At 39.1% G+C, this 14,739-nt stretch overlaps 1 protein-coding gene across 3 annotated transcripts in view; it reads left to right on the forward strand.

Annotated features, from left to right (window-relative positions):
* The window catches only part of col17a1b (collagen, type XVII, alpha 1b), an 82,334-nt gene that overhangs the window by 12,193 nt on the left and 55,402 nt on the right, over positions 1 to 14,739 (forward strand). For 2 of the 3 annotated variants that reach the window (XM_089117008.1, XM_089117010.1), the window contains 26 exons: positions 512 to 547; positions 652 to 723; positions 896 to 913; positions 1,055 to 1,090; positions 1,235 to 1,270; positions 1,383 to 1,463; positions 1,744 to 1,779; positions 1,886 to 1,969; positions 2,057 to 2,134; positions 2,500 to 2,550; positions 2,686 to 2,748; positions 2,841 to 2,900; positions 3,053 to 3,079; positions 3,218 to 3,262; positions 3,524 to 3,601; positions 3,685 to 3,732; positions 4,164 to 4,307; positions 4,389 to 4,514; positions 4,592 to 4,708; positions 4,791 to 4,907; positions 5,097 to 5,192; positions 5,283 to 5,429; positions 5,566 to 5,697; positions 5,917 to 6,102; positions 6,745 to 6,906; positions 7,012 to 7,092. In XM_089117008.1, the coding sequence (XP_088973134.1) occupies positions 512 to 547; positions 652 to 723; positions 896 to 913; positions 1,055 to 1,090; positions 1,235 to 1,270; positions 1,383 to 1,463; positions 1,744 to 1,779; positions 1,886 to 1,969; positions 2,057 to 2,134; positions 2,500 to 2,550; positions 2,686 to 2,748; positions 2,841 to 2,900; positions 3,053 to 3,079; positions 3,218 to 3,262; positions 3,524 to 3,601; positions 3,685 to 3,732; positions 4,164 to 4,307; positions 4,389 to 4,514; positions 4,592 to 4,708; positions 4,791 to 4,907; positions 5,097 to 5,192; positions 5,283 to 5,429; positions 5,566 to 5,697; positions 5,917 to 6,102; positions 6,745 to 6,906; positions 7,012 to 7,092 (2,157 nt within the window). The remainder of the gene's footprint in view (positions 1 to 511; positions 548 to 651; positions 724 to 895; positions 914 to 1,054; positions 1,091 to 1,234; positions 1,271 to 1,382; positions 1,464 to 1,743; positions 1,780 to 1,885; positions 1,970 to 2,056; positions 2,135 to 2,499; positions 2,551 to 2,685; positions 2,749 to 2,840; positions 2,901 to 3,052; positions 3,080 to 3,217; positions 3,263 to 3,523; positions 3,602 to 3,684; positions 3,733 to 4,163; positions 4,308 to 4,388; positions 4,515 to 4,591; positions 4,709 to 4,790; positions 4,908 to 5,096; positions 5,193 to 5,282; positions 5,430 to 5,565; positions 5,698 to 5,916; positions 6,103 to 6,744; positions 6,907 to 7,011; positions 7,093 to 14,739) is intronic. The other variant, XM_089117009.1, reaches the window with a different exon arrangement.

Consider the following 14,739-nt stretch of genomic DNA (forward strand, 5'->3'; position numbering starts at 1 on the left):
GTAAAAGGTTTTTCATGGATTGCCTGCATATACTGTATAAGTACTACCATGCGTAGAGTCCGACATGTAACATCTGACAGAGCTGGATTTCTTATCGTCAAGTCTCTAAAAACATTATTGCATTTTCATTATGTGGGAGCAAGTGAGAGTGCAAGCTTTAGAAATTACACTACCATTCAAAAGTTTGTGGTTTGGGATACTACATTTTACATAAGATACCAAAATAGTACCAACCCCAAACATTTGTTTAAACGGTAGTGTAAATAAAGTCTGTCTCAAATAGTTAGAAAAGGAAATCCACGAAAAATGTCCAGAAATTGTTTGTGATAATTATTTGTTATTTAAAGCGATCCCCCCCCCCCCCCCCCCCCAAATAATATCACATAATGTCGTATAATCTTATAATGTATATTTACACTCAGTTTCATGGCACAGATTAAAGCCCTTTAATGCAAATCTTGTATTGGTGTAAAATAAGTCCACAGACAGTAATTCTGTCATTTCATACTAGGGCCTCAAGGAGCTGATGGTGAAAAGGGCCAGAGAGGTGAGAGTGGCATTTTCAGAATTTGATGATTTGTTACTAAAGAATGCTTTTCAATCTGCAAATTTATTTTAATCTGCATTGTGTTTCATTTTGTTAATATCTAGGTGAGTCAGGCTCAATTGGCTTGCCAGGAATCAGAGGACCGCCTGGGCCACACGGTGATTCTGGACAACCAGGTATAAAAGCTTGTCGAAAAACAGGATCCTCATTCTTAGCAAATTATCTGAAGCAACATAGGTTTTAGCATAGTGGTTATAGCACAGTTCCCATCATTCACCATGTGATAATTATCTTATAAACTAAAATGTCTAAAATTTGATTATTTTTCTACTGTTCTTTTTGAACCAGGGATTCAAGGACCTCCAGGTAACTTGTCACTTAAACTACATTATATTCTCTACCCAAGATATGCTTTTTATTTTTGTGCAATTAAGATTGTTATAATATTTCTCAACTATGTATGAAGCTATAATTGTGATCATTGTTTGTTTTCATTTGTCATCATAGGCCTACCTGGCAATCCTGGTCAGCCTGGAGCTAAAGGTGCTTTTGTGAGAACATCAGTATTAGTGACATAGACAATAGGATCAATGTTTAGCTGCAATGTATATTTTGTTTTATTATTAGCATTATATAGGTGCAACTATGCATATCAATGCCCTGATAATAATCTTAAAATGTTCACAGGTGAGACTGGTGCGGCTGGAAGAGTGATCAATGCAGGTAAGATTAAGTGAAGCATTAAAACACATTTAACAGGCCACTGTACACTGTATGAACATGAATGTGAATTCTTGTGAGTAAATCTGAAGTGAAAAACTGCTTGATTTTGCAGCAGGTTCTAGCTCAGTGGCAATCCCAGGACCGCCTGGAAGCCCCGGTCCTCCTGGCCCACCTGGCTCACCAGGACTCTCAGGTATGCTCATAATCAAAAACTGTTGAAAATAACCAAACAAAACCCAGATTAAATTAACCAAATCAAAATACCTTCCGCCTATTAACCAGTAGGAACGTTTATTGATTAAACACATTTTAGATATTATTAAAAATGACAACTTGCCTGCCATTTTACATACATAAATTTGTGTTTATTTAAAAAAAATACACAGAATGACATACTTGAATTATTCACATTGTTTAGATACAACTACATATTTATAATGTGACTTTATGATACGTTTGTTTTGTAATGCTAGGTCCCGTTGGCCCAGCTGGACATCCTGGTCAGCCTGGTAAAATTGCATTTTGTATCTGGCTTTGCTATTTAATATTGTATATGAGTAAAATATTAATTATTATCAAATGACTTTCCATGCATCCACCTTGATTTTTGTGCAGGTCTTAAAGGTGATAAGGGAGATCAAGGAGAACCGGGTATTGCTGGGAACACTGGTGAGACTTTGGTTTCAACGCGTGCAGAAAGTAAGTCTTTATTTTAGCCATCTAATTGAATAATAATTAGCTTATAGAAATGCATTAACTTAATGCTTGCATGTCTGTCATTTTTAGGACAGTATGGGGCTGCAAACGTTGCTGTTACTGGACCACCTGGTCCTCCTGGTCCCCCAGGGCCTCCTGGACGTCCAGGTAAAGTAACATTATCCATGAAACAAAAAACAAATGTATTTATTTTTTTGCCACATTAATTCATGTTCCCCCGCTGGCTTAGGACTGACATTAAATGTTTAAATGTTGTTGAAATAATGTCAGTTTTAACGTCAAAACAACGTTAGTTGAAGTGGTGTTGTTAACTCAATATGGATTCAACATAGAAATATAAAACTTTTTTGAGTTGTATGTCAAATTGTAGGCCACAACCTAAATAGTGACTCAATGTTAAAATGCCAGCTGGGTTATGAAGTGAACTTCAAGTTCATTAAATGTTTAAGTTATGGATATGGCAACCAGTGTTTAAAAAACAATTTTAGATGTTCATTTTTAATCTCCAATAGGAGATACCAGAGCAGGTCCGCCGGGACCACCAGGTTTACCAGGCTCAGCAGGTAAGATGACATGAAGCAGTACTTGCACAAAATATGACATCTTTAATTGTTTGTCCAATTGTACATCTCACTCTACTACTAACTCATAATCTGTAATGGCATACTTTTCTCAACTCTTCTGTTACTGTGTAATAGGATATGGCAGACCCGGTCCTAAAGGAGACAAGGGAGATCCAGGAAACTTTGTGCCTAATTCAGGTTGGATTACAGCATATGCCTGGTATTATATATTATTGTAATGATATTGTGGTTATTGAAGTCTTACAGCTTTACAAATGCTGCCTACACAGGAACGTTTTTTGCAGGACCACCAGGGCCACCAGGACCCACAGGGCCTAAAGGAGCAACAGGTGAGTCTTATCTACATCTGCAGTTTTGTTGATTTTTAGTACTTTTCTTCCAATTTATCGTCAATGAAAACACCATGAATGTGAAATGTGATGTCAGAGAGTAGTTTAACTATTATCAGATATCTAATGATATATATATATGTAAACTTCAGGTGCCCAAGGTCCACGAGGATATCAAGGTAAGAGTTTCTTCTCCAACTAATTCTAATATGGGTCACAAGAATTAATATGAACCATAAATCACACAAAATACTCAGATGGATCACCACATGCCTTATAATAGTGCTTTGTTTGCCATTTGTGATATTTTTTTTTAGGGGAATCAGGTCAGCCTGGCCTTCCAGGGAGTCCAGGTAGAGTTGGTAAGTTATTTTGTTTCTGTTGACAGATTCATTAACATGAACACTCAAAGCAACATATTAAGTCAATAATGAGTCATTTATAATTATATTTTGTGTGCCTGTGTTTAGTTGGTTTATGGCACTCAGCCTCAACAATATTTAAGCTGCAGTTAATTGAAATATTGTAAATACCGATTATAAAACATCTGACACAAAGAGGAACAGTTTTTAAGTGTTCATAAAAGCTATAATAAATATTGAAATAATCTTTATTCTCTTTAGTCTCTGAGTACGGTGTCGCCCAAGGGCCACCTGGACCTCCAGGGCCTCCTGGACCGCCTGGACGAGAGGGCCGTAAAGGTAAATAACTTGAATAATGATCAGACATTGTATTCAGGTAAATTAATATCTGCAGTACAATCATTTTTAAAATGATTTCTCAGGGGATCCTGGAGTACCAGGTTTATCAGCATCACAAGGAGAGTCAAGAGGTAAATCTTAGTATGATGTACTGGATATGTATTGACGGAATAGTTCACCCCAAAATTGAAATGTTGTCATCAATTACTCACCCTCATGTCATTTCAAACCCATAAACGTTTATTCATCTTCAAAACACAAATTTGGATTGTATTTTTACTTTTGGTTGAACTAATCCTTTAAGCTATTGTCTTGTCTAACCAGTCTTTACCTCTTTAGTGAAAAAAATTGTAACTGAGCATTTTGTTTGTACCATATTCATTAATATAAACTTTAAAAAGTTGAATACCTCAGTGTGGTATACGTCATTTTGACCCACTTAAGCTGTTTGAGAATAACACTGACCTCCAGCATTATTAATATTATTATATTAGTACTGTAGATGAGTTTCGCATAGCAAAACAATGCCATAACTCTCTATATCACTACTCATTGTCATTAGTCTCGGTATCAGGAGCAGTTGCAGTCGGGCCCCCGGGGCGGCCTGGTCCTCCAGGACCTCCTGGTCCACCCGGTGCTACAGGTCATTCCGGTGGATCCCATTTCGCCTCAGACTATCGCCGTTACATCGCGGAATATATGCAAAGTGAGTATCTGTTTATTTGGATGATCACATTCCTTCTCCTGAAGGTCATTTCCTCATGAATGTGTCATGTTCTTTCCATAGGTGACAGCATGAGGCAGCATTTGTCTAGTATTCAAGGATTACCAGGTCCACAAGGTCCACCGGGTCCACCTGGAGCTTCAGTGTCTGTAGAGGACATTGCATCTAGGGTCATCGCTTACATTCAGCGTAAGTTAAGATGTAATCTGTGTTTAAAATGTATTTCTGTCTCCTGCTGCATTTATAGTCATGTACTTTTGTTTCAGGCTCTGGAATCAGTGGTAGCAGTATTAGCCAAGGTGCTCAAGGTCCTCCAGGACTTCCTGGCCCTCCTGGCCCACCTGGAAGTATAACTGCTGACTACATCATTTCCCTTTTACAGAGTGAGTAAATCATATCAGATCCACTAAACAGCCTTTTGAGTCATGAATCTGAGAACTGACCCAGTGACTTTCTTGTGCTCAGGAGAAGATGTGAGGCGTTATGTGGTTGGCCCTCCAGGACCACCGGGTTCACCAGGGATTAGTGCTAGTACCTTTAATGCACAGGAAGTGGCAAACTATGCTATCAGAATAATGAATGGTGTGTCTTCAACCCGAATTCTATGTTAAATCTGCAATAGATTGAATTTTGTCCCAGACAGCAACATGGGCCCAGATCCGGCCCACATCTGGTACAGGTGGAATCAATGTACCAGATGTGGGCCAGATCTGGGCCGACATTATTTTGTTGTCTGGGGTAAGTCCAATGTCATTTGTGAATTTGTTTTAGATCAGGGGATGACAGGCAGACCTGGACCACCAGGACCTCCTGGCCCACCTGGCCAAGCAGGTGCTACCTACAGCGACATAACAGCTCTTATTCAGAGTATGTGATTCTTTTTAAAATGGCCTTTTTAATTTTTCAAAATAATTTTTTATTATGTGTTTTATAACTTCCCCTTGAATGTGTTTGAAGGGTCAGGGCTTGGGGCAGGCGTTGGACGTCCAGGACCCCCTGGTCCTCAAGGAATACAGGGACCCCCTGGTCCGCCTGGTGCCACAGGAGGCAGCTCCTCGGCACTCTCGGGTTACAAACTGGAGGACATCCAGCTCTACCTTCAGAGTGAGTTTTTGACGGTTTACACTTATGTTTAATGCTGTCTTCTTGTAGACAAAAACGCATCTTAATCCCAGGTGTAAATAGATCCTTATATATACCTGCCATGTTTCAAAAATCTTTGTGATTCTGTGGTATTTAGAGTCTGGTTTTAGGGGACCTCCTGGTCCACCAGGACCCCAGGGTCCTCCAGGTGACACTAGGGGCCTTGTATCATATTCAGGATCTTCTGCGCGAGAACAGATCCGTGCTGAGCTGCAGGATTACTTGAACAGTGAGTGTCACTCACCACATGCTCTAATCCAGAAACTGACACCTCAGTGTAACTTTACATTGGACACATTCACTCAGTGGATGTCTGACTGATTTAACAAGTGATCTCACTCCATTCTAGATTCTGAAAGTTGAATGCATGATTTGTTGAACTCCTAGATTTATGTCACCAGTTTCTGCAAACACTTTTACCACATCAATAAAAAATTTTTTTTTTCAGGTGACACTATGAGGCGCTATGTTCAGAGTCCCCCTGGTCCTCCTGGACCCCCTGGCCAGAAGGGTGAACGTGGTGACCCCGGACACAGTTATCAGAATGCCAGAAGCCAACAACGCTTTGGCACTGAGATCAGTGAACCAGTGGACTACTCCAATGTTGCAATAAAAGTAACTGATTACATTAAAAGTGAGTACAGTATCATTCAAGTGAATCAAGTCCATGCACCACACCACCATTATATTCATAATGAAGCTATAAAAGTAACTGAAATTTTTGTTTCTGAAAGAAATATCCACACATACAATGCATCAAAAGAATAGAGTAATAATTTTAGCTAAGTGTTGTTCACAAGTGCTCATATTTAGCCCAAAACAAGTGACTGTCTTTCAAGTAAGCCATTGAATCATAAATTTAGGTGATTTGTTCTATTCGTACTTCTTTATTATTTAAAAAGTATGTTCCATTCAGTATGAATGTAATTCAGATCTTCTTTATTTGTCATGTGACCTATCAGTGCCACTTCACTGCCATTTACAAATCCCATCCCATGGCCTTATGGGATAGTGAATTGTCCATTGGATGCACACTTCAGAATATCTACCAATGCAAGGCTGTAACTATGGGCCTTATTTATGAAAGTACTACACACAAATTCATTCATTTTTGCAGCAACATTCATTTTTATAAAATGAAAACATATGCCTAAGTAGTTGCAGGGATGCTGGAGTTAATCCCAGCCTTTTGGGCCCTAGTCAGGGACACACCGTGAACTGATGGCCAGTCCATCACAGGGATAAGAAGCAAACCCATGTCACTCTTTTCCGTTAGATCAAGGTCTACTGCAGGACCTGACAGAGGGATACTGGAGAACACAAGCAGGAAGGATCCAAGGACCCGCTGGGCCTCCTGGTCCACCAGGCCCACCTGGGTACAGCCGTGTGATTGGTGCCTATGGGAATGTGACTGCAGACCTCATGGACTTTTTTAAAAGTCAGTGTCTACTTTTACTTTTACATAATTTGTCACGATTATATATTTAATTACCATATTTGGCTTGTATTATTATTTATTTTAGCCTAAACATTATCTTTTTAGCATATGGGACCATCCCAGGGCCTCCTGGCAGGCCAGGACACAAAGGGGACAGAGGATATCCAGGATCTAAAGGAGAAAAAGGTATCAGTCATCATTGATTTAGCTATTCTGGACAAAATCAAACAGGAAATCAGCTAATTGCTGCCTGATTAAGCATGAAAGTGAAGCAGTGGTGGAGGAATTACTGAATCTCAGTACTTAAGTAAAAGTACAAATAACCAGATAAATATTTACTTTAGTAAAAGTAGAAGTAACACAATGACAACCATACTTAAGTAAAAAGTACCTGATTTTAAATGTACTTTAAGTATTAAAAGTAAAAGTACTTGCATAATTTATTTTCTTAATGTCTATTTTCTAATGATTAATAAAACATTTAATTGTAACTCATTCAACCTAATACTCCTATAATGATCTTCAATAATTATGGAAAAAAAATGTTGTCACCAATTCTGAAACAAGCTTGCAATTAGGCAATATACACATTGCGCTTATCCTTACTATATGTTAATAACTATGGCAGTAAACACGATTAACTTATGGTGTAATTATGAACCTCTTGGCTTGCCATAATCCTAACCAAACGTATATTACACACGGTGCGTTTCCTATGCATGTAAAAACTAATTTTCGCGTATAAACTGCTCTATGAACGCACTGCGTGCGAGACGCATTTAGTGTGATCGGGTTGATATAGAGCCTCCATTTTTGCACTCAGGTCTAAGTCCCATGGCCCTCTATCAGAATCCAGAGTTTCAAGAAAATCAGAGAAACTCAAAATTTCGACCAAAAAAAAACAAAAAAACGAGTGTTACCCCTGTCGTTTTTTTTTTTTTTTGTGCGAAAAAATAAGTTTCTCCAATCTTCTTGAAACTCTGGATTCTGATAGAGGGCCATGGGACCTAGACCTGAGTACAAAAATGGAGGCTCTAGACCCTTCCAGAGCTGAGATATTGAGATATTTATAATGGCATAAATGCTACGTGGTAGGCATAAATAATACTCTGGAAGGGCCTAGAGCCTCCATTTTTGTACTCCGGTCTAAGTCCCATGGCGTATAAACTGCTCTATGAACGCACTGCGTGCGAGACGCATTTAGTGTGATCGGGTTGATATAGAGCCTCCATTTTTGCACTCGGGTCTAAGTCCCATGGCCCTCTATCAGAATCCAGAGTTTCAAGATCAGAGAAATTCAAAATTTCGACCCCAAAAAAAAAAAACAAAAAAAAAAAACGACAGTGTTACCCCTGTCGTTTTTTTTTTTTGTGTGAAAAAACAAGTTTCTCCAATCTTCTTGAAACTCTGGATTCTGATAGAGGGCCATGGGACTTAGACCTGAGACTTCCAGAGCTGAGATATTGAGATATGTATAATGGCATAAATGCTACGCGGGATCTCAATATCTCACCTCTGGAAGGGTCTAGATCCTCCATTTTTGCACTCAAGTCTACGTCTCATGGCCCTTTATCAGAATCCAGAATTTTGAGAAGATTGGAGAAACTTAATTTCTCGCCCCGAAAAACAAAACAAAAGGGGTACCACTGTCGTTTTTTTTTTTTTGTCGAAATTTTGAGTTTCTCTGATCTTCTTGAAACTCTGGATTCTGATAGAGGGCCATGAGACTTAGACCTGAGTGCAAAAATTGAGGCTCTAGACACTTTCAGAGCTGAGATATTGAGATCCCACGTAGCATTTATGGCATTATAAATATCTCAATATCTCAGCTCTGGAAGTGTCTAGAGTCTCCATTTTTGCACTCAGGTCTAAGTCTCATGGCCCTCTATCAGAATCCAGAGTTTCAAGAAGATCAGAGAAATTCAAAATTTTGACCAAAAAAAAAAAAAAAACGACAGTGGTACCCCTTTCTTTTCTTTTTTCCCCGGGGCGAGAAATTAAGTTTCTCCAATCTTCTCAAAATTCTGGATTCTGATAAAGGGCCATGAGACTTAGACTTGAGTGCAAAAATGAAGGCTCTAGACCCTTCCAGAGCCGAGATATTGAGATAACACGTAGCATTTATGCCATTATAAATATCTCAATATCTCAGCTCTGGAAGGGTCTAGAGCCTCCATTTTTGCACTCAGGTCTACGTCTTTATATTTCCTGCTTTTTATTTTGGGGTGAAGTGTGACCAGGATCTGGTTTTGTTGAGATTCACACACTGACTGTGGTGTGTATGTGAATGTATGTGTGTGTGTGTGTGTGTGTGTGTTTGTGCGTGTGAACCTGCTGTCTGGTCTAGTACACAGTAGTGCAGTGCCAGATCAGTGCTGTGTGTAATAAGCCCAGCAGTGTTTATGTGGATGAGTGCGTGTTGGCGCTGATTGTGTCCTCTTCTCATCCATTCCTCCACTCCTCCAGCACCTGACTGCCAACACTCACTTCAGTCCCTAATATGAAGACATGTTGTGATGGATCCATGTCAATATCGGGATTCTGATAACACCTGGTTTGGCCTATACATCCTTTAACATATCTCAGCTCTGGAAGGGTCTAGAGCCTCCATTTTTGCACTCAGGTCGAAGTCTCATGTCCCTCTATCAGAATCCAGAGTTTCAAGAAGATCAGAGAAACTCAAAATTTCGACCCCCCCCCCCCCCCCCCAAAAAAAAAAAAAAAAAAAACGACAGTGTTACCCCTGTTGTTGTTTTTTTGTGTCCGAAAAAATAAGTTCCTCCAATCTTCTTGAAACTCTGGATTCTGATAGAGGGCCATGGGACCTAGACCTGAGTACAAAAATGTAGGCTCTAGATCCTTCCAGAGCTGAGATATTTATAATGGCATAAATGCTACGTGGTAGGCATAAATGCTACTCTGGAAGGGTTTAGAGCCTCCATTTTTGTACTCGGGTCTAAGTCCCATGGCCCTCTATCAGAATCCAGAGTTTCAAGAAGATCAGAGAAACTCAAAATTTCGACCCCAAAAAACAAAACAAAAAACGACAACGTTACCCCTGTCGTTTTTTTTGTGTGAAAAAAATAAGTTTCTCCAATCTTCTTGAAACTCTGGATTATGATAGAGGGCCCTGAGAATTAGACCTGAGTGCAAAAATGGAGGCTCTAGAAATACAAATAATTCTTAAAAAAAAGATATCGAAACTCAAAATTTCGACCCGAAAAAAAAAACTAAAGGGGTACCACTGTCGTTTTTTTTTTCGGGTCAAAATTTTGAGTTTCTCTGATCCTCTTGAAACTCTGGATTCTGATAGAGGGCCATGAGACTTAGACCTGAGTGCAAAAATGGAGGCTCTAGACCCTTCCAGAGCTGAGATATCGAAACTCAAAATTTCGACCCGAAAAAAAAAACGATAGGGGTACCACTGTCGGTTTTTTTTCGGGTAGAAATTTTGACTTTCTCTGATCTTCTCAAAACTCTGGATTCTAATAGAGGGCCATGAGACTTTCACCTGAGACCAAAAATGGAGGCTCTAGACCCTTCTAGAGCTGAGATATCGAAATTCAAAATTTCGACCCGAAATAAAAACGACAGTGTTACCCCTTTCGTTTTTTTTCGTTTTTGGCCGAAAAATTAAGTTTCTCAAATCTTCTCAAAACTCTGGATTCTGATTGAGGGCCATGAGACTTTCACCTGAGACCAAAAATGGAGGCTCTAGACCCTTCCAGAGCTGAGATATCGAACCTCAAAATTTAGACTCGAAAAAAAAAACGACAGTGTTACCCCTTTCGTTTTTTTCGTTTTCGGGCGAAAATTTAAGTTTCTCCAATCTTCTCAAAACTCTGGATTATGATAGAGGGCTGTGAGACTTTGACCTGAGTGCAAAAATGGAGGCTCTAGACCCTTCCAGAGCTGAGATATCAAAATTCAAAATTTTGACCCGAAAAAAAACGACAGTGTTACCCCTTTCGTTTTTTTTTTCGTTTTCGGGCGAAAAATTGAGTTTCTCCAATCTTCTCAAAACTCTGGATTATGATAGAGGGCTGTGAGACTTTGACCTGAGTGCAAAAATGGAGGCTCTAGACCCTTCTAGAGCTGAGATATCGAAATTCAAAATTTCGACCCGAAAAACAAAAACGACAGTGTTACCCCTTTCGTTTTTTTGTTTTTGGCCGAAAAATTAAGTTTCTCCAATCTTCTCAAAACTCTGGATTATGATAGAGGGCTGTGAGACTTTGACCTGAGTGCAAAAATGGAGGATCTAGACCCTTCCAGAGCTAAGATATCAAAATTCAAAATTTCGAGCGAAAAAAAAAACGACAGTGTTACCCCTTTCGTTTTTTTTTCCGCTTTTGGGCGAAAAATTAAGTTTCTCCAATCTTTTCAAAACTCTGGATTCTTATAGAGGGCCACGAGACTTTGACCTGAGTGCAAAAATGGAGGCTCTAGACCCTTCCAGAGCTGAGATATCGAACCTCAAAATTTCGACCCGAAAAAAAAAACGACAGTGTTACCCCTTTCGTTTTTTTTCGTTTTCGGCTGAAAAATTAAGTTTATCCAATCTTCTCAAAACTCTGGATTATGATAGAGGGCTGTGAGACTTTGACCTGAGTGCAAAAATAGAGGCTCTAGACCCTTCTAGAGCTGAGATATCGAAATTCAAAATTTCGACCCGAAAAAAAAACGACAGTGTTACCCCTTTCGTTTTTTTTCGTTTTTGGCCGAAAAATTAAGTTTCTCCAATCTTCTCAAAACTCTGGATTCTGATAGAGGGCCATGAGACTTTCACCTGAGACCAAAAATGGAGGCTCTAGACCCTTCCAGAGCTGAGATATCGAACCTCAAAATTTCTACCCCAAAAAAAAACCGACAGTGTTACCCCTTTCGTTTTTTTTCGTTTTCGGGCGAAAATTAAAGTTTCTCCAATCTTATCAAAACTCTGGATTCTGATAGAGGGCTGTGAGACTTTGACCTGAGTGCAAAAATGGAGGCTCTAGACCCTTCTAGAGCTGAGATATCGAAATTCAAAATTTCGACCCGAAAAAAAAAACGACAGTGTTACCCCTTTCGTTTTTTTTCTCGTTTTCGGGCGAAAAATTAAGTTTCTCCAATCTTCTCAAAACTCTGGATTATGATAGAGGGCTGTGAGACTTTGACCTGAGTGCAAAAATGGAGGCTCTAGACCCTTCTAGAGCTGAGATATCGAAATTCAAAATTTCGACCCGAAAAACAAAAACGACAGTGTTACCCCTTTCGGTTTTTTTCGTTTTTGGCCGAAAAATTAAGTTTCTCCAATCTTCTCAAAACTCTGGATTATGATAGAGGGCTGTGACACTTTGACCTGAGTGCAAAAATGGAGGATCTAGACCCTTCCAGAGCTGAGATATCAAAATTCAAAATTTCGAGCGGAAAAAAAAACGACAGTGTTACCCCTTTCGTTTTTTTTTTTCGTTTTTGGGCGAAAAATTACGTTTCTCCAATCTTTTCAAAACTCTGGATTCTTATAGAGGGCCACGAGACTTTGACCTGAGTGCAAAAATGGAGGCTCTAGACCCTTCTAGAGCTGAGATATCGAAATTCAAAATTTCGACCCGAAAAAAAAAAACGATAGTGTTTCGTTTTTTTTCGTTTTCGGCCGAAAAACTAAGTTTCTCCAATCTTCTCAAAACTCTGGATTATGATAGAGGGCTGTGAGACTTTGACCTGAGTGCAAAAATGGAGGCTCTAGACCCTTCCAGACCTGAGATATCGAAATTCAAAATTTCGACCCGGAAAAAAAACGACAGTGTTACCCCTTTCGTTTTTTTTCGTTTTCGGGCGAAAAATTAAGTTTCTCCAATCTTCTCAAAACTCTGAATTATGATAGAGGGCAGTGAGACTTTGACCTGAGTGCAAAAATGGAGGCTCTAGACCCTTCCAGAGCTGAGATATCGAACCTCAAAATTTCGACCCGAAAAAAAAACGACAGTGTTACCCCTTTCGTTTTTTTTTTTCGTTTTCGGGCGAAAAATTGAGTTTCTCCAATCTTCTCAAAACTCTGGATTATGATAGAGGGCTGTGAGACTTTGACCTGAGTGCAAAAATGGAGGATCTAGACCCTTCCAGAGCTGAGATATCAAAATTCAAAATTTCGACCGAAAAAAAAACGACAGTATTACCCCTTTCGTTTTTTTTTTCATTTTTGGGTGAAAAATTAAGTTTCTCCAATCTTTTCAAAACTCTGGATTCTTATAGAGGGCCACGAGACTTTGACCTGAGTGCAAAAATGGAGGCTCTAGACCCTTCTAGAGCTGAGATATCGAAGTTCAAAATTTCGACCCGAAAAAAAAAACGACAGTGGTACCCCTTACGTTTTTTTTCGTTTTCGGCCGAAAAATTAAGTTTCTCCAATCTTCTCAAAACTCTGGATTATGATAGAGGGCCACGAGACTTTGACCTGAGTGCAAAAATGGAGGCTCTAGACCCTTCCAGAGCTGAGATATCAAAATTCAAAATTTTGACCTGAAAAAAAAAAACGACAGTGTTACTCCTTTCGTTTTTTTTCGTTTTCGGGCGAAAAATTAAGTTTCTCCAATTTTCTCAAAACTCTGGATTATGATAGAGGGCTGTGAGACTTTGACCTGAGTGCAAAAATGGACGATCTAGACACTTCCAGAGCTGAGATATCGAAATTCAAAATTTCGACCCGAAAAAAAAAACGACAGTGTTACCCCTTTCGTTTTTTTTCGTTTTTGGGCGAAAAATTAAGTTTCTCCAATCTTCTCAAAACTCTGGATTCTGATAGAGGGCCACGAGACTTTGACCTGAGTGCAAAAATGGAGGCTCTAGACCCTTCCAGAGCTGAGATATCGAAATTCAAAATTTCGACCCGAAAAAAAAACCCGACAGTGTTACCCCTTTCGTTTTTTTTTTCGTTTTCGGGCGAAAAATTAAGTTTCTCCAATGTTCTCAAAACTCTGGATTATGATAGAGGGCCTTGAGACTTTGACCTGAGTGCAAAAATGGAGGCTCTAGACCAGCCTTTCTCAAACTTTTTTCAGTCAGGGCACCTTTCAAAAGTGCATAAAATCTCAAGGCACCCCAGTGTAAAATATAATTTAAAAACACTGCATAACCCAAATTTAAATGCAAATGTCTTGTTTAGTTAGACAGAACAGTAATGAACAGAGCATAATATGAACTGTAAATAACAATAATAATAAAAACTTTATAGCACCTTTAAAAACACAGGTTTGCAAAGTAATTCACAAAATAATTAATCAGAGACACAAATGCCATAAAACCGTAAGAGGTGGACCGCCCAATACAAGAACCCAATAACAAATCCAGACCAGGAGAACTCAAATGAAGTGCAGGATGCAGATCAAATAAAATAAAAATCCCCGGCTCTTGTGGGGATTTTCTTTTCAAAAAACGATCCATAATGCTGTAACTAAAGTGGCCTAAATTCACGTTTATTTTTACGTTTCTGTCAGTCTGAGGTGTTGCTATAACGCGTTGCTATGGATTGCGTCACTTGCGTCAAGTTGTGTGTGTCTTGCTTCGGTCTTGTGAGATGGATTTTTTTATGATTAATTTTATATGTTTATCTAAAATGAATTTACAATTTTATTAATATGTTCATATGTTTAAAAAGAAGAATGTAAATTCAAATATATTTATATATGAAATGTCAGCTGTTTTTTTTTCTGGTTTTTTTTTCCACATTTTTTTTAGCCTACGTAATTTTTTGGCGGCACCCCTGACACAGCTAGGGGGCACCCCAGTGTGCCGCGGCACCCAATTTGAGAAAGGCTGCTCTAGACCCTTCTAGAGATGAGATATCGAAATTCA

The sequence above is a fragment of the Pimephales promelas genome, chromosome 11 (genome assembly GCF_988280905.1).
Source record: "Pimephales promelas chromosome 11, fPimPro1.hap1.1, whole genome shotgun sequence".
Taxonomy (NCBI): Eukaryota; Metazoa; Chordata; class Actinopteri; order Cypriniformes; family Leuciscidae; genus Pimephales; species Pimephales promelas.